The 20,601-nt window shown below is 38.6% G+C and overlaps 1 protein-coding gene across 1 annotated transcript in view; it reads left to right on the forward strand.

The window, feature by feature from the left end:
* The window catches only part of Vwc2 (von Willebrand factor C domain containing 2), a 160,199-nt gene that overhangs the window by 15,821 nt on the left and 123,777 nt on the right, over positions 1-20,601 (forward strand). Inside the window, exon 2 of the mRNA XM_076864544.1 lies at positions 11,453-11,582. Coding sequence (XP_076720659.1) covers positions 11,453-11,582 — 130 coding nt within the window. The remainder of the gene's footprint in view (positions 1-11,452; positions 11,583-20,601) is intronic.

A 20,601-nucleotide genomic window follows, 5' to 3' on the forward strand; every position in this document is an offset into this window, starting at 1 on the left:
CACTAAGGTTGGGGGATGTTCTCCAACCTCAGGTTGACTCAAGCCTGGGTTATGGCATTTGAACTCTTGCCTTTGCCATTTGCCCTTCTTCCTTCCTGGCTCAAGTCTTTCTTTCCAACACCAAAGATAGCTTGCCTTCCCTGCAATGCATGCTTTGAGTCACATCTTCCTTATTTCTGCTCCATGGTTGAACCTCCTTTCTTATTCTTGGTAAGAAAAACTAGCTTAACAATTACTGAAAAATGACCACTTTCACCCTGGAAAGCTTCACTATTGTAATACTTAAAAACTCAAATGTAAGCAATGAGTTACTTGTTCCAGCTTGTGTCTGCTCTCAAGAAAACTAAGGCATGGCTTCTTTGCATAGATAGGGAGGTAGCATGGCTGAAGGGGAAGCACCTCTGAGAAAGGAACATGTGTTGGATATTATTTTGGAATACAGCCAGCCCTTTCTATCTGTGGGTTCTGTGTCCATGGATTCAAATTACTGTGGCTTGAAAGTACTGGAGAAAAACAGACTTGTTCATTATTTCCTAAAGATATAGTAAAGAAACATTAACATAGCTTTTACATTGTATTAGGTATCACAGATCATCTAGAGATGGTTAAAATATCGGGGAGGGCATACATAGACTATATACAAATGCTTAGTCATTTTGTATGAGGAACTTGAGCATCTGTGGATTTTGGGATCTACAAGGATCTGTACAAGGATCCTGGAATTAACTCCCTCAGATATTGAGGGATGACTGTACTATCCTGTCTTAATGAGTTGAATGTCTAAGCATATTGTGAGCATTATTTAGTCATCCCCATTTTCCAGATAAGGAGACTGAGGAATAAGTTCAAGGTAACTTGTTCAAGGTCACACGGTCAATCAATGGCAGAAGTGGGTTGGACCCAGAGTCTGGTTGTCCACTCCTGCCACACACTTTTACACTGCATTAGACACTTTGATTTGTACCCATGTACATTAAGTAGTGTGACCACTGGGACTGTACCCTGCTTTGTTTCTCAGATATCGTCCTCTTTCTCCTTTTTTGTATGAGAACACTGAAGTTCAGCAAGGTGAAGGGACTGGCCTGAGATGGTGCCTTTTAGCTATAGGGTTGCCTTACTCCCCAAATCTCTGTACTGTTGCAATGTGAGGATACAATTCCACCTGTCTTCTTGGTGGTGTATCCTGATGCTTGCTCTTCTGGGAGAAGACTAGAAATCTCTCATCTTGATGGTCAGAGGCTTCCTCACCAGTGATGTGTCTGGCTTTGCATTTCCAGTGGGCTTACTGGGAGGAGGCCAATGCTGGGGTTCCTTACAGCCTCTTCCCTTTTGGAGCCCATCAGGAAGTTGCTGGGATAGAGGGGCACATGGAATTCTGCCTGTATAACTTATCCTGTGTTTTAGTCAGCTTTTTCACTGTGACTTAAGGATCTGACCAGAAAAACTATGGAGAAGGAAAAATTTATTCAAGGGCTCACATTTTCGGAGGTCTTAGTCCATAGAAGGCCTGCATCATTTCTTAGAGCTCGAGGTAAGGCAGAACATCATGATGGAAGAGTGTGGCAGAGGGAAGCAGCTTACATCATGGTGACCAGGAGGCAGAGAGACTCTAGCTTCAGATACAAAATATAAACCCCATAGCCACACTAGCAATTAAACACTTCCTCCAGCCACACCCCACCTGCCTCTAGTCACCACTCAGTCAATCCCATCAGGGATTAATCCACTGATTGGGTCAAGATTCTCACAATCCAGTCATTTCTCCTCTGAACCTTCTTGCATTGTCTCACTTGTGAGCTTTTGGGGGATATCTCACATTCAAACATAACATCCTGGGACTGCAATGGCAGACTGCAGGGATTGGCCTGAAGCCACATGCAGGTTAGGGAACAGATCTTTTCTGCCACCACCTGCCTGGACCTGTTGATTTCAGTGCATCCTGGAGTCCAGCCCTCAGCGGTTAATACTATGGACACCCTCTGAGGGGTCCTAATGGGGTGTTAAATGGTGATGACATTCTCTGCCCTCTCTTTGAATCCCCAAGGAAAGGCTTCAGCCCAGGGGAGCTTCATCACAGCCCTCCATCAGGTGGCTACCAGGTTGGGGTAATAAGTGGGATTTAGGGTATTTCCTGGCATACATTAGGTATTTACCAAATATATTTGGATACAGAATGAATATTTAAACATTTTTTGTACAAAATATCAAGTGTGCTTAAATAATACGCAGATGTTCAGTTACCACATGTTACTCCAGATGCTGTCATTTTGTGCCATTTGTTTCTATTTTAATGAAATAAAAAGGTACAGATAAAACTAAATCTCATCAGGTGCAGTGGTGCATGCCTGTCATTCCAGCACCATGGGAGGCTGAGGCAGGAGAACACAAGTTTGAGACCAACCTCAGCAAGGCCCTACGCTCTTACTAATGAATGCCACTTGTTACTAAGTTTTTTCTTTATTCCAAGCTGTTACAGTTTTAGATTGTCTGTATAAACAGGACTCTATTATTTTACTTCCGAATTTTTAACTGAGAAATGACACCAAGTCAGGTATTAGTGTCCTAGGCTTGATATGCAGCTAGATGGATGGCATGTCACCAGCAGATCAGGAGCATATCTGTACCTCCATAGTCAGAGCAACTACAGAGCCCACATATAGCAGAGCACCTGCAAGCCTACTGAAAGTGGGGTACAGATGCCATCTTCCATTGACAAGCCAACATCCAAAGTTTTCAAGATCAGAGGGGCCAAGCAGAGCTGGCTGCAGAGTTTCTTTGAATACCCACTCCTAGAGAGACATGATTGAAAACAAGAAATGGAGGGATTTTTGCACTCCTGACCCTTCCATCATGACTTCCTGTGTATCATGATCCAAAGTCATTGTGTCTATTTGCGTACTGACATACATAAGAATTCAGGAGCTCCTATTTGCCAAAGCTTTATGTCATCACACATTCTTCTCCTATAACTATAGTGCCTATGAAACATTCTCATTTGATTTGAGTTTTCCTGATTTTGAATGTGCAGGAACATGCTTTCATATATTAATTGACTATCCAGATTGTCTCTTTTGTAAATTGCCTTGTAATAGACTTTGCTTATTTTTCTTTTCAGTTTTAAAAAATAATTCACAATTGATTTACAGGATGTTTCTTTTGCACAAAATGGATATTCATACTTGGCAGTTCCATCATGATAACTCCAGCAGTGACAACTGGTATTTGTTAAGTGTTGTATGTTTTAATTCATTTCATCTCCCACAATAATCCTTTGAGCTCAACACTGTTATTATATTAGCCATCTTTTTTATTGATTTTTTTTTAAAAAATAAATGACAGCGAAATGCATTACAATTCTTGTTACATGTATATAGCGCAATTTTTCATATCTTGTTGAGACCAATTCATGTCTTCATACATGTACCTTGGATGATGATGTCTATCACATTCTATCATCCTAGCTAATCCCTTGCCCCCATCTTTATATCATGATAACAAAATATTTCAAATAATCATCTTATAAATAGATAAGGTTTACTTGGGCTTACAATTTGGGAGGCTCTAGTTCACAAATGATTTGACCCATTGCTTTTGGGTCTGTGGGGAAGTAGCACATTGTGGTGGAGCAAAACCATTTACTTCATGGTCAAGAAACAAAAGAAAGCATGGAAGAAACTGAGCCCCACACTCCTCTTCAGGGATATGCCCCCAGTGACCTAAAGATCTCCTGCTGGGCTCCATCTTTTAAAGAATCCATCCCTAACAATAGTGCCTCCCTGGGGTCTAAGCTTGTAAACATGGACTTTTAGAGGATGTTTAAGATCCAAACTACAAAAGTTATTTCCAATTCACAGGTGTGGACATTAAACTACAGCAATGTTCAGTTACTTTCCAATAATTACACCAATAAGTATGCTGGATTTAAACCCATGCTGGTTAGCTGTACTGTCTTTGGCCTTTGTGATACAGTACGTGAGCTCAGCAGGCAGGTAACTACAGATGTTGGAACTAGAAGGCAGTGAAATAAATGTTGCTTATGATTGAACAAGCAATTGTTGGTTAGCGAAGATCCAGGTTGATCTTGTTTTATCATGCAAGAACCATGAGCACCACAGTCCCCACCCCAGCATGTACAGGATGTGTTCCCAGTCTCTTGCCTCTCTCCCTGCTATGTCTGCTCTGCTGCTGTACCTCTTCATCATGATTATAATCAGTCAGTTTCGAATAGGCAGCATACTCTGAATATTCATCTCCATCCTTCAGCCCCTTGTCTACGTAGCTGTCTTTTCTGCTCTACCTGCCCAGTCCTCCTCACCCACCTTAACCATATTCCAGCTTGTTCTCTGACCAGTCATTCCATCAGAAGTGAAAATTTGCCTTAGGAACTTTCAAAAAGCCCATAGCATCTGACATATTCTGCCATCTTATTAGTTTCTCCTCCAGATATTGACTACAGGGTATTTGAGGTGAGTGATTTAGGGATTACTTTGTATCTTTCTCTAACCAACAGATTCTCAAGAGGGCTTGTAGCAAGGTTTGTTGCAGTCTTATACAATTGGTGGATGGAGGGATGGAGGGTGCATGATGCCATTGGAGGAGGCCCTGACTTTGTTGATGCTGCAGGTCCCACATGTAGAGTTTCTATTCTGCAAGATGAAATACATTTCTTTCAACTTTGGAATTGAAAAATAGTTTGTCAATTTTGTAAGTAAGAAATTTTGAGCCTCCATTTTTTCCGCAGAAATTTTTTACTTGTTTAAAGAAAACTTGGAAGAGAATAGAGGGTTAAAACACAGGAATTAGGTAGACTGTGTTGTGGTTGCTGTAGAAGGGTCTGAATTAGAAACAGTCTTGAAGTTCTACTGTGTGCTCTAAGGCTTTGAATTAACCTACTTGATTTCTACATATGCCTTACATACAAAATCAGACCTCTTCTTTCAAGTCATTGCTTTAATGTTTTTATAGTAGTGTCTGCATATTCTATTCCATCAATGGGTTAAATATATAGATCTTGATGCCTTTCAATGGAAAGATTTGTTTTTATCTGCATCCCACCCTATCCTTAGGTGTGGGCATCTAATCCTTAAGTACTTTGTGAAGTGCTGGGCAACCCTTCTTGAAGCAAAGCTGTAGGTTTTCTTTTGTTGTTGTTGTTGTTTTGTTTTTCATCATGTACTGTGCAAGCTAATCTTTCTTTTTATCCAACAATTTATTTATTGATTCAGTCAATACTTATTGACTGTATTAGTCTGTTTCCACTCCTGTAATAAAATACCTAAGGCTGAGTAAAGTGAAAAGAAAAGAGGGTTATTTAGCATATGGTTTTTCAGGCTGAAAATTTAAGTTTGGGTGACCTCATTTGTCTGACTTTGTGTGAGGGCCCCATAGGAGATATCGTCACAGTGGCTGTAGCATATATGAGAAGAAGAGATCACATGGTGACACAGAAAGCCAGAAAGAGAAATTCATGGGCCACCCTTGCTCTTTTTTTTTTTCCATTTTTTAAATTTGTTTTAGTTAGTTACACATGACAATATAGCTGTGTTACCACAAGAACTGCCTTAGCCATTCCACAGGTAGCACCACAAATGACCTAACCACTTCATAGGAGGCCCCACCACTTAAAGGTTTCACCACTTTTCACAGGAACCACTGGGGAGTAAACCACATGCAAATGTAGCAAGCAAGTAAATGACTGAGACTTGGCTTTGGGTCTGGAGTTTCAGAGTCCAGCTGGCCACCATGCTGCACAAGACTAGGATTAGGGAACTAATAGATGGAGGCTTTGTACTGTGTGCCTGGCCAACTTCAGGGGGTTCAGGGACCAAAGTCATTTCAAGGAGGAAGTGATTGGAAGAGAATGATAGGAAGGAAATAGGCAAGGCAGATTCCAGTGTTTTTTTCTTTGTCGTTATGATAATTCTATTTTGTGGTCATTGCAGAATCAAAGAATTTGGAGGTCAGAAAAATAAACGCCACTTCTCTGCTGATAAAAATGGGGAGAAGAGTTCATTTCATGCTGAATAATTTTGGTTGAGAAACATCTGTACTGGAGCCTGTTGCCTCATACTTCTCTTTCTTCTCTGTGTTTAAATTAATCCCATTTATGAAATCATTACAATTATTTAGGAAATTATTCTGGGATTTTCATGCCTCCCATTTGTTGGCTCTTGAGTTTTCAGCCTGGAATCGTTCTCTGGCTACAAGAACCAGTGCATTTTGCAGCAGTGGGATTTCATGGCACCTACTCCAACAGTTCACAGTAAACATCTCCAGTTTGGAAGGAAGTGCAATGGTGGTCACCACATGGGTGACAGGATTGTTGACCTGGGCATCTCATCTCTTCCTTCTTTTCCATGAAGTGTCCTTTCGTGGTCATATAGAACAAGAAGATGTGTTAAACTGGATTTTTAAAAAGTATGTTGCATTCCAAAGTGGGTGGGTATTCTGATGGGTGATTAGGGAATGCTGCTGAACAGACAGAAAAGAGCAGAAAGAAGTCCTGGAAAAGACTTCCTACTTCCCACAATGCGAAGAGATTTGAGACATAGATAAGAATAGATAAAAATTTACCCAGCTCTCTGCAATATTTCAGAACCTGGCTCTCTCTCTGTTAATAATCACAGTTATTAACCAAGGAAACGTTTCCTATTGATGGCTGCTTAATTGCACCTAAGTTCCTTAATGTTACCTATATGTGGCAAAATATAAAAATTACTTTATATTACTTACATAAAATTATTAGTCCCCAAATCTCAACCCCTTGCCATCATATGGGGATTTATGTGTTGGAGGGTGATGGAGGCATGGTCCCTACTCTGGCAAAATTGAGGTGCATTTAAGATGGGGGGGGTTCATTTCTCTTGGAGGTGGTTAGGTCATATACAGGTACTTAATTTATGTTTAAAGTACTTCAGTTAAATGGTATTCACTTTATAAGCCTCATTTTATATTTAAGAATCATTTCATCCTACATTACCCACATCTACTTCATTGTTCAGAAGTAGAGTCAATATTTATTTTACAGTCCCTGCTGCTTATGGACATATGATGTAGACATAAATGATTACTAAGGACAATAAGGGTCTAACTAATCAGGAGCCATTCTGTTTTAATTACCACTGAGTTCATATCTTGACCAAGGCTGAACTATTCATGTTGTGAACGTGGTTGTTTCATTGAAAGAAGTATTCCCAATCTTGTCTGTTCTTGATTGTTGAGGATGTATTTCTTAGATCTATTTTAAAGCATAGGTTTTTTAGTAAGCAGAGTCAGTGTAGCAGCTATGAAAGTTGCATGAATGAATAAATGAGAAGGAACTTCACCATCAGCTGAGACTGCATGTGGAGGCCAGGTCCAGCATGCACACCTTCGTTATTCTCCCTTAAACCCCAGATATCATCCGTTTCTCACATTTCCCCCTGCAATAACAAAGGACTGGACTCAGGAGTAGAATAAATGAATGAAATGTCTTTATTTTCACTGCCAGTTAGGAGGAACAGTATCCTTTGCATCCAACACAGTAGGTGCTCTGAGGTGCTGAGCAGACTCTTTGTTGGAATGGTGGGTACCTGTGCTGTAAGGAGGGCAGGCCAGAGTCCCACTGAGTCTTTGTGGGCCACACTAGAGGACTCAAGGCTTGGATTTCAGTGGGAAATCTTCATGTGCCACATGGTAAGACCAAGAGTGGCTGCATCTTCCTCTGCTGGCTGCTGAGTTCACATAAGCGCAGGCTTGAGTGTTGATTTTGTCTTGTTTCTTAACTTAGCAACATTCCCTACACTATCTGAGGGTCATGGGAGACATGAATACAAGCCCAGGTGAAACCTTCATGAAGGGCCAGGCCCCAGCTCTTCCATGTTAGGGTCAAAGATGGCTTCCCAGAGGAGGACTCCTTTTAATGTTATCGGTGGTGAACAGGAGTTTATCAGATGTGAGCTTTACCAGGAACAGATCAGCATGGAGAGTAGACATGTATGAGAACATTTTTTTTTTCATTGAAACAATTGTGACTACAACATGGATAGCACAGCCCAGGTAAAGCAAAGACTGGGTCAGTTGTGCTCAGTAGTATTACTGATCTCTGAAGACAAGGACCCAACATTATTTTTGTCTGTTAGGTCAGTGCAGGGCTGGTTACTTGAGTAGAGCCCAATCAATGACCCAATCCTGCCACACACAGGGGTGGTGAGGCCTACAAGACAATCCGAACATAGTCTCTGAGCCCATGAGGCAGGTCTCACTAAGAAGTGGGTTGTGTGTTGGGTTTGGGGCTAGCCAGGCCCTAGGATTGCACTGTCTTACAAGAGGTTGGGGCTTCTGCATAGTGAAGGCAGACTTATGTTTTGTGACCTGAGTCCTGGGCAAGGGCTATGAGAGTCTGTTATCAAACGAAAAGCTCTGGTTTCTATGATCCAGGTGCGTGTGGTTAACAGGAGGGCTTTAGACCAGGTGAGAGTAGGCCTAGAAGGGCATGTGGCTGGCATCGGATGGAACCACAGAGATTTGTAACTTGTTCTCAGCAGCCTTCACCAGCACTAGGCAGCTGAACCTGGGGTGAGAGTAAATAGGACCCCAGTAGGGGAGCCAGTGAAGGCAGACTGAGAGCAGGAGACACACTTATGGTAACCCTAATTCTAAGCCTTGACTCTGATTTTTGAGAAGTGAACAACTCTCTAAATAATTAAATTAGGATTTCTAAATATTTAAGACCATAAAACTCATCATCAGCTTTTTGATAAAATTGCAGAACCTTTAAGAAAATAGTACCCCATTGTGTTTGGCTGCATTTGAGTGGGTTCCACAACATGGTGTGGTGAAATTGCAGCTCTGAGGTGATGACCCTAAGCGTTTCCTTCTCAGGCCAGGTTCCCTGCCCGCTTCATGAGGTAATGTCCCTCATGGGCTGCTGCTGGTTCAGGGCCTCCTGCCCAGCTATCTGGGGTCATTTGATTTGTAGTTGCACACTTTGCTCTGTGGTCCTGCTGTTTTCCTGGAGCTATACTTATGAACATGACATAGGGTCCATTCCCCCTCCTTTCAAATTCACAGCTAGATACAATGTTTTTTATTCTCTCCCTGGAGTACCACCAAGGTGAGGGGTAGGAGCCAGGTTGTGCAGCTTTCTGAGAACAGATCCAAATATTTGACCCTCTTTTACCCCTAACCCCAGCCACCTCTACTGCTCTCTGTGGGGTCTGGCTCTCTATCTCTAATCCACACCATCTTAGATATCTGATGTGCCGAAATCCAACTAGTTGAAGGCTCCAACGTGGGATAACCCGTACCTCTGACAACTCAAGGTCTCTGCTTTTAATACTCAGAATCTTTTCTTCCTCCTGCTTGCTGTGTATGTCTGCCCTTGAGACAGAGGTGCTGCAATCTGAATGAGGGAAATGGTAGGAGGTGAAGGTAAATAAGACCACGTGTCAACAGCAACCAAGAGAAACACTAGTTATGGTAGCAAAACCCAAAAAACTTTGTTGTGTCAAAAATATTTCCCTAATACATGCCTTTTTTTTTATATTGTTGTAAGTTTGATTTTAACTTCTAAGACTGTTTTGTAAACCAGGTCAATATTTTGTCCCTGACTGAAGTGTTCCAAAGTTTCCTTTCTTTTCTCTTCTTTTTCTTTTTTCCAAGCGTGCATGCACACACATGCACACACACAAAACACACACACATATTCACAGACACACACAAACATACACACAAGTACACATTTATTTGTCCTGGCTCCCAGGCAGGTAGACTCTGGCCTAGGGCAAACATACATTTAAACCCAAAGCTTGAATGTATCTAACTGCATTTAACTGTACCTGTTTTATGCAATAACTAGTCTGTTGATCAGAGATCACTAGTCTGTCTCAAAATAAAACATAAAAAGGGCTGGGAAGTGGCTCAGTGGGTAAGTCCCCCTGTTTGTTTGTTTGTTTGTTTGTTCCTGATTGCATTGCATAGAAGAAGCATCTGTCATATCTGTAAATGTTACTTGTGTTCTTTGCCCCACAAGTGATATTTGTATCATGTTTTGGTACACACAAATCAAATGGTGTCTCCCTGCTCCTGAGAAGACAGGAAACATGGCTTCACAAACCTGTTTCACATGATCATTGTATTTCAAAGTGCAGCTTTCAATCTATGGTGTCTGCTTCTGATGGCCAGGACTCTACGTGCTGTTTTTGCCTTGTTCTGGGTCAACCCAGATCAGAAATTACCCAATGTTTCCAGAAAATAAATTATGCACACTGTACCCTGCACCGCTACAGGAGGACTCAGTTGGCAATTACTGCAGTTCCTGTGCCATCTCTTCAGGAATGGCCGTTGTACTTGACCTGTCTGGTGTCAAAAGGTAGAGTTTAGGCCAATACCTAGAGAGTCCAGAGGTAGATGGCAGCCTAATATCTGGAACAGCATAACACTGGATGCTGGAAGGAAATATCACCCAGGGCCTTGGAGGAAAGTGATTACAGTGGGATTACAGTCAGGAGCCCCAGGTGGAATCAAAGCTCAACCCCTTAGGAAATTTCTGCTGCAGACAAGTTGCCTAATATCTCTGAGTCTCAGTTTCCTCATAAAAAATAGGGCCAGTAATTGCAGTAGAGTTGTGTTAGCATTAATGAATTCAGACATAACATTCATACAGCCTCTCACAAGAGGCTTGGCCCATTTTCTCCTCCTTTCACCTCTTTCCTGCCTTCCCTGTTCTAGTGTGTTCATAACCAGAAACCTTGGAAATGCTCCATGCTAGGTTGGGTGGTGACTTGCCAGGGCTACAGAAGAGGGATTATTCATGATGAATGGCTGGGCCAGAAATCAGTAGCAATTTATTATTTGATCAATCTTTCAAAAAAGCAAAAGCATTTTTTCAAAAGGCGGCTAATAAAGAAGCCCAGTCATTAGATGACTAAGTACTTTAGATGCGCTCTCTCCTTGGATGTGAGAGCCATGTGTCCCCAGTGAATGGATGTGTACATACAGTGACCTGCTAAACACCCAAGGTGTCTATGTCCACACTTGGAAAACTGATGGACATGTCAATTTTTTTTTTTTTTAATATTCCTAAAACAGCCAGGCGCAGTGGCACAGGCCTGTGATCATAGTGATTTGGGAGACTGAGGCAGGGGGATCATGAGTTCAAAGCCAGCCTCAGCAACTTAGTGAAACCCTGTCTCAAAATAAAACATAAAAAGGGCTGGGGATGTGGCTCAGTGGGTAAGTCCCCCTGGGTTCAATACCTGGTATTAAATATATATATTTAAAATATATATATATATTTAAATTTTAAATATATATATTTAATATATATATATATATTTTATATATATATATATATTTTCCCCAAAACATTTGATGTCTGATATCTTTACAGAAAGTTTAGGAGAATAAAAATATGACCTCGTAAAGCACAGCTTGAGGGAGATATGATCTGACCGGTGGACTTGTGTTTCAGGTGTCTCCATGTGAGAGGTGCCGCTGTGAAGCCAACGGTGAAGTGCTCTGCACAGTGTCGGCTTGTCCCCAAACAGAGTGTGTGGACCCCGTGTATGAGCCTGACCAGTGCTGTCCCATCTGCAAAAATGGTATGTGGAATGCCCGTCGGTGACAGGGTGCACCTCTGAGTCCACCATGCAGTCCACTCTCTACTTGATGGTAGAAGGAACATGTATGGATATCTGAGCTTAAATAGAAGTGTCCACACATGCACAAGCATGTGTATGTGACCTTCAGGTCACAGGGTATGGTTGGGACTTGCTGTGTATCGAGGCATTCCCTGTCTTATTGGTGTCAGCCCCATTTTTATGGATGTTAAGAAATTCTTAGGGAAGAAATTCAATTTCCACTATCAAGGAGAGTCACTTATTTTAATTTAGCTTTGTTTGTTCTTGCAAAGCTGTTTCTTTCTTTCCAAGACAAATCAAACATGCTGGTTGAGCTCATTTACTTTTCATTACTAAGTGAATTAAACTTGGAACATAATTGAATATTTTTCATAAGCAAATTAGGCAGGGAGAGAGACCCCAGTTCTCAGGAAGAGCCAGTGGTTGATCAGAAGCCATGCCTGCTTCATGAAAAGAAATGGCAAGATGCCCTTAGTGCTGAATTACCATGGACAGGGATTTCTTTTTCTGAATAACTGGGACTCTGTACCTGAGTCACTGGATATCATTCTCCACGAGGTAATATAATGAGAGCCAGAATGGGTGAGAAGTATGGCTCAAGAGGGAGATTTGGCAAGGAGAAGAGAGTACCTTGGAAGAGAGCAGAATCAGGAATCACAGCTGCCATCTTCAGGATCTGATTGTTGTGTGTGACAAGAGGGACTGGGTTTTCTAGATGTCGACACATGGTGTATGCTTCTGGTTCTCTGTGTGGGAGCATTTGGGGCTAACTTGTGTCCTCTGCCTGCTGGACCAAGGCTTGATGACCATGTGATAATGGGCTTTGTAAGTTGCAGGCAAGCTCTGGGAGCCTGGTTTACCCAGGTGTTAATGGTGTCAGTGGCAACTCTGTGAATCTGCAGTCATGCCAATCATACATGGATCGGGAAGTACTGTGGAAGTCTTTGACTGGGTACATACACCCAAATTGCACCACAAAGCATTATAACACACTTCAAATATGTAATCAAATCAGGAAATGAAGTATCTTTTGAGAACAGGCTTGACAAAGCACGACTGTTGTAGTAGGAATGCAATAATTACCAGATTTCTATGTGTGTAGTCCTCTAAATACAAGTAGACAGTGGCTAAGAAAAAAGGCACAAAGTGTAATTCATGAGGGGTTGGCTGTTCTTTTGTGCATGTTTATTATGAAGAAACCATGAGGATAATTCCATAAAATGAGAATGTGAAACTTTGGACATAGAGTATGTTCTTTTAAAAAAATGATGTTGAAAAATTACAGTAAGGTAGAGGGGACATCAATATAGTTTATATTACTAGCATAAATTGGGAATAATGGGATGGGGTGGAGTTGGGGAAGGAGAAGCAGGTAGAGGCCAGGGGAGTCTCCTTGGGATTGGGATGTGGCAATACAGTAACACTGTGAAGGGTTGGCCTACACCTCAGGACTGTTGGGAGATGGTGAAGATAGGATTCTCATATAGTTCCCTGTGTGGAGAACTGGGATCAGAGAATAACTCCTCATTGAGTCAAATGAGATTTAGCTAATGATTTAAACACTGGTGGCTGAAATACTTGGCATTTTAAGTGCCCAAAATATTTCATACTTTTCTTGGTTAGTTATGGTTAGAAACCAATTTTGGCATTAGAGAGTCATGGATGGAATCCTGATTTGGAACAATAGGTAGGAAATCAGAATTTCAGTCCTTGGGTCTGTTTTATCTGCCTTTCCCAGTAGAAAAATTTCAGACCAATGGAAAAGCTGAAATAATTCTACAATAAGTAATTATATTACCCTTCTCTATATTTGCCTCTTGTTGATGTTTAGCCATATTTGCTTCCTTTGTCTTTTCACCTCACAACCCAGCTCTGAAAACCAGTACCATCAGTGTATTTACTCATTTGTTCTGTCCCGTAATATGCAGAGTAACTTCTGTTTACCCTACCACAACAAGAAACCAAACCAGTAGAGATCAAGAGTTCTTTGCAGTTCTTTTATCCTAATTAAGGTACAGGATCAGAAAATATTTGAATTAATTCTTTGTCATGTTAAAATTTATGAAGATATAATTTATTTCTGTTTGCATTCAACTTTTGCATCATTTAAGGTATCATTTTACTTACTTATTTATAGGTACTGGGGATTGAACCCAGGGACAGTCAACTCTGAGCCATATCTTCAGTCTTTCTTTTTTTTTTTTTTTATTTGATTTTGAGACAGGGTCTTGCTAAGTTGACCAGACTGGCCTTGACCTTGGAATCATACTTCCTCAGCTTCTCAAGTCACTAGGATTATAGGTGTACACTACCATGCCTGGCAAGTTTTATTTTTTGTGTAGGCAAAATGTGTTTGAAAGTGTGTTTTATTATTGGATTGATGGTTTAGGAAGAGAGTAGAAGGCAATCCACCCTGATGATAAACTTCCAAGTGTTCACCCTTCACCTCTATAGTTTGAGAAACGGCGCAGGTCAAAATTAGACGTGGTTTTTATGGCGACAGTTGAGAGATTTCTTAAAAGGATGAATATTTTTAAATTAGATTTATATTACATAAGGCTTTGTATTAAGAGACTGGAGCCCATTTTATCAAAACATCCACCAGTTTTTATTTTCAAGACTATAACTAAAAATAAGTTGGAATGTATTTAATTATGTACATATTTTGAAATTTTGTTCTGTTTACCAGAGAGAACTTGGCTTTAAGCTGTATCCAGTTGTCGGGTACTCTGACTTTGATGGGACAAATCAAGTGTAGAATTTTGAGTACAAGTGATTTTCTCAAAAATGAAAGCCGATTCTGTCAGAAGTGAATGCTCTGTAGTAATGGACGACTGAGGTTAATGAATAATTTACAGTAGTCCAACCCTGCCGCCACACACACACACACACAAATAATGTTTTTATATAAAAAAATTCTATCTGAATATTGAAAATTAGAATACATCAAAAAAAGAGATGCTTTATATGAAATTAAATTCAAGGATAGACTTAGCTTGGATGAAGTACCGAGGTTCTAACTCTTGATCTCTGCAGACCAGCCTCTCCTCCTCATGTCTTGACCTATGGCATTAAATAGCTTTTTCTCCCAATCGAAGGAAAATTACAGTTCACTGTGAGCTGCCAATGTCCCTTCATCAAAGGAGCAAAAGTTTGAAATGAAGAATGTCTTGAATATAAATAAATGATCACAAATCAAATACAGTTTAATATATTCACTTTACTGACTTGTGTAGATCAGTCTCCCAAGGTTTTTCTTTTGATAAAATGGATGTTCTGTGGTTGAGTTTGTTTGGTTTTTTTTGTTTGTTTGTTTTGTTTTGTTTTATTCTCTTTTTCTTCCCGCACAATGATGTAAACAGCGAGCATTATATTGACTTTCAAGGATTCAGGTTTTCTCTGGCGATTGATGTACTTCAGAAGTTCACAGCACCCTTTCCATTTAAGCCCCTGGGTCTCAGATGTGCTTGTCAGCACTAAGCAGGCCTGAGGTTCCCATTAGTGATCAGTAGGCCTCGCTTTGGCATGTGTACAGCCACCTTACTTTATGGATACCAAGGAAGAGAACCGATAAAAAGCAGGAATCTGTGGTGTAGTATGAATGCCATGTTAGCTATGCATCTCAAAGGTAGAAGATGGTACCTAAGAGGCGTGTGATGTATACCAGCAGCACAAAGGCACTGGATACAAAGATTACATCTCTCCCAAAGGTCTCACTGCTACTTGATGATAGTTATTTGAAGCTTTATTTTCATAGGAAAATAAATATAGCTGTTTCGGGAGGAAAATAAAAAACATTTATAAAATGGAGAAGGTGAACAATGAACTTTCAAATGAGTAGATGTATTGCTATGGAAATTATGTGAGAAGCACTGACTGAGAATTAAGCAAGAATTTTCTTTTGGTTGTTTGTTTTCTTGTGTATCTCAGAGAAGGATAAGTTCATAATTAAAATTTATGGAGTGAGTTCAACAAAACCAAATGGGATGCTTATGGGTGGGTGTGGGTGTGTTTCAGATCAAGATTCTCTCATAAAAGCCTCCTCGTATTTGGCCTTACCATGGGATACTTCCAAAACTTTCACCAAGGAAATAATATCGATCAGAAAGGAACGCTCATCATTATTTATAGATGATATGATTGTGCCCATAAGAAATAAAGGAGTTCCCAAATATCAAAATAAATAGTTAGTTGCAGTAAAGTTGTTTAGCAATGTCAGTGTTTTTTTTTAAAAAAAGCTGTATTTCTATATGAGCACAAAAAATGTAGAAATGCATTAAAAATTACAGTTTCAAATTACATTATACATATTAGATATAAATAAATCCAACTAAATTTTGTAAGATCCTACAGTTAAAAAATCATAAAATTTTTATTAAGAAATTCAAGAAGCCCTGAGGAAATGGTGGCATACAACATATTCACAACAGACTCAATAATGTAAAGAAGTCAAGTTGCTTCAAATTTATTTATTGATTGAGTGCAAGTCCAGTTAAGAAATTTTAATGATTATTATTAATTTTTTGTGTGCATGGAAAATACCAAATTGGTTCTAAAATCCAAATGGGAATATAAGAGTTAAAAGTAGCCCAGTGAAAAACAGTTGAAGAACAGTAAGCCTGGAAAGTGTATATGACGAGAGAGATTAAGACTCAAAGTCACAATAATTAACACACTGCAATATGGTCTAAAAGACTGACAAATGGAGCAGAATTGAGTTGAAAAGAGCTGTGTAGGTAAGATCAGCAGCTATATGTCTTAGCTGATACTGCAGGAGAGTAGGCAAAAGAGTCGTCATTCCAATGATTGGTGTTCAACCACAAATAGGTAAATAAATTCCCTACAGATTACAGAGTTAGATATTAAGGCTAATACAATAATGCTTTTAGAGGAAAACACAGGGGAACATCTTCATGATTTTGCATAGATGGTGATTAATTTTAAAAGTACACTAAAAGGACGGGTGTGACGCTACGTACCTGTAATCCCAGTGGCTCCAGAGGCTGAGGCAAGGATGGCAAGTTCAAAGACATTCTCAACAACTTAGCAAGGCCCTAAGTAACTTATCAATACCCCATCTCAAAATAAAAAAATAAATAAAAGGCACTGGGAATGTGGCTAAGTGGTTAAGCGCCTCTGAGTTCAATCTCTGGCTTTAAAAACAACAACAACAAAAAAAAAAAAACACTAAAATTATTAACCATAAAGAAATAATTAATAAATTGGACTTTTATTAAAATTAAGAAGCTTCATTCATCAAATAATACTATTAAACAAATGCAAGGTTGCTTACATATTTGGAGAAAATATGTCATGGATATATCAGAAAGGTATCTATTTAACAATTCCAACACATCAAAATAAAGCAAAGAGATATAAAAGAGAAAAATACAGAGTAGATTCCCAGCTCTGTACATTGGTACCCCTTTCCCATTCTTCTCATCAGAGGGATGCATTTTCTCACTGAGTTTTAGGTACTTAGTCTACCACTATTTCCATCCCATTCCATTCCCATGATAGGGCCAGTCATTGTTGCAGATATTATGGAAAAAAATAGAAAAAAATGTAATTTCAGGGCAAACAAATTAGTGTTAATTTGTAGGAGTAGGCTGTTATAGATTAAGGTGCATCTTGTAATTCCTAGAGCAATCACTAAGATAATCAACAAAGGAATTATGCAAAATGCACTAAAAAATGTATACATTTTAAAAAGGCATTCAAGGTAAAACAAAAACAAACAAAACCCCAGGAAACAGATAGGAAACAAAATAAAAAATGTGCATGGTCTCAAAACAAAGCCCCAAAATACATGAAGTAAAAATCTATATAATTCAAGGACAAATGGAAACTTAAATAATTAGAGTTGGAAATGTCAAACCGTTCATTCATTGAAAAATCTAAAGAAATCTTGCAAGTTAGCAAGGGTTATAGAAGACTTGAATGACACTGTCAACAAACTTGACCTAAAGGATATGGATGAAGAATACACTACCCTGTAGGATACTTATTTTTGCCAAGGGCAGATAGATATTCTTTAGGGGAAATCAAGTGTTAAGCCATGAAAACATTCTCAGTAAACTTAAAGTGCTTAGTCATAGAAAGTATGTTCTTTGAAGAGAACAGATTTTAATCAGAATTAATAGTAGAATAAAATGTGGGAAATCTGAAAATATCTGGAAATTAAATATCATACCATAAATAACCCAGGGGTCATCGTAGAAATCACAGAGTTTTTAGAAAACATCTTGAATCTTTAATAAAATGAACACAGAACATATCATACTTTATGGGATGATGGTAAATAGTGCTTAGAAGGAAATTTAGCTCTCAAATCAACAATTTAATCTTCTCTCCTAAGGAACTAGAGAAGAAGAGCAGATTTTACTAAAAGCATGCAGAAGAAAGAACATAATAAGAATGCAGGCAGAAATCAATAGAGTATAAATTAGAAAAGCTTAGGAGAATATTCATTATAACCAACTTAAGCAAGTTCTTTGGAAGCAATAAAATTGACAAAACCTTCACAAAACTGACCAAAAAGAAATCAGAGAGGATACACAAGTGAGGAATGAAAGAGGGCATCATCAATGATCCTTCAAAAATGAAAATTATTGTGAGACAATGTTATGGTCAGCTATAGGCCAACAAATTAGACAAATGTGAAGAAAAGGAAAACTTCTTAGGAAAGCAAAAATAAAAATTCAACTGATACCCAAAATCTTTCCCCAAATGAAAAGCCTATCTGCCTTCCCCAGAGAATTCTAACAGATATTTTAAAAAGAAATGTCACAAGTTCTGCATAACTGATTCAGGAAATAGAGGCACAGCACATATTTCAATTTAGTTTCTGCATTAATTATGAACTTGATATTAAAGCTATATGAGGGCATCTCACATGCACAAAGGGAAACTACATACATTTTTTTCTTTCTTAACATAGATGGAAAACTTTTAACAAAATATTAGCAATCTGAATCTAACACCCTCAAAAGAATTAAACAGTATAACAAATGAGAATCTTTTCCAGGAATTTAAAGGTGTCTTAATATCTGAAAAAGAAAAACTAATGAAATATGCCATAGTAATAAGATAAAGGTAACAAAACTACACATGATCTCAAGAGAGGTAGAGATGGGAGTGCAAGACTTGGGAACCAAAACTAAACAATATTGCTGAAACAAATTAAAGGAGATATAAATTAATAGATATCTCATATGTATAAGAATGAATATCTTTTCCAGTCACCAAGGCACACACCTGTAATCCCAGCAGCTTGGGAGGCTGAGACAGAAGGATTGTGAGTTCAAAGCCAGCCCCAGCAATTTAACAAGGCTTTAAGCAACTCAGCAAGACCCTGTCTCTAAATAAAATACAAAAAAAGGGCTGAGAATGTGGCTCAGTGGTTAAGTTTATCCCTGATTAAAAAAAATATATATTGTCAAGATGGCAGTACTTCCAAAATTGAGCAGTAAATTCAATGCATTCTTATGCAAATCTGAACACACTTTATATTTCTCAGAAGTGAACAAGATGACTCTAACGTTCAAATGAATCATAAAGTATAGATTAAACAATTTTGGAAACGTACAGTTAAAAATTTTTTAGTATCTCATTTCATAATATATTTGTAAATTATCATAGTCTATGGTATTTTTGCAAAGATACTATTTTATAATATATATATACATATATATATGTATATATATATGTTATATTTATATAATCTTTGATGTATATTTTCTTGAATATTCCTCAGTTGGGAACCCAGGAAAAAAAGTGCAGGATATGCATCTTTACATATTTATTTTCAACTAGGGTAAAAAGGCACTTCAATGGAAAAAAATAGTTTTTTTTTAACAAATGGTGTTGGGACAATTAGATAATCACAGAGGCTAAATTCATACCATCTACAAATGTTACTTGTAGGTGACCCATAGTCCTAAAAATAAAGGAGAACATTCTCTTGACCAGGTTGGGCAGAGTTCTTAGATTTAACATTAAAATCACAGTCTATAAAGTAGAAAACAAAACTTGAATGAAGAAAAGTATAATCTCTTGCATTTAAAAATACATTATGAAGAAAATGAAAATAAAAGCTACAGAGTGTGAGAAAATATTTTCAAATCATATACCTGAAGAAAGACTTTTATCAAGAATGTACATAGAAATTGTTATGACCTGAAAAGAACAAAAACTGTAACAAAAAATGGGCACAGGATTTGGGCACACATTTTAGCCAAGAAAATGAGCAAATGGCAAATAATCACAGAAGAAAATATTCGCCCTAGTAATCTTTAGAGAAATAAAAATTAAAGGCACATTGAGAGACTACCATATTCCCCCAAATTAGTTACAGTACCAAAGACAGACAAAATCAATGTTGGAAAAAGATGTGGAAAAACTAGAAGCCTCAAAGCCAGGCCAGGTAGTGCTTGTCTGTATTCCCATCTCTTCAGTAATCTGAGGCAGGAGGATCACAAATTTGAGGCCAGCCTGGACAGTGAAGTCCTGCATTGGATCCCCAGGACCATAAAACAACAGCAACAAAAAACTAGAACCCTCAAACATTGCTAGTGGAATTGTCAAATGGTACATCCACTTTGGAAAACAATTTAACATTCACTTGGATATTAAACAAAAACCTTCCATACATCCCCACAATTCCATTCTAGGATTCTATTCCAGGAAAATTGAAAGCATATGTCCAACAAAGAAGTGTATGCAAATGTTCAGAGCAGGATTATTCTTAATGGACAAAGAATAAAGATCTGAATGTCCATCAACTGGTGAAAAGATAAACAAAATGTGGTAAATTTATACCATGGAATACTATTTAGGAATTAAAGTAAATGAACTAATGATACATGCTACAATACGAATGTACCTGAAAAACAGTATTCTAAATAAAAGTAAATCATTTGCAAAGGAGCATTGAGAGCAAGTTAACTGACAGAATTAACTGCAAATAGGCATGAGAGAA

The sequence above is a fragment of the Callospermophilus lateralis genome, chromosome 1 (genome assembly GCF_048772815.1).
Source record: "Callospermophilus lateralis isolate mCalLat2 chromosome 1, mCalLat2.hap1, whole genome shotgun sequence".
Taxonomy (NCBI): domain Eukaryota; kingdom Metazoa; phylum Chordata; class Mammalia; order Rodentia; family Sciuridae; genus Callospermophilus; species Callospermophilus lateralis.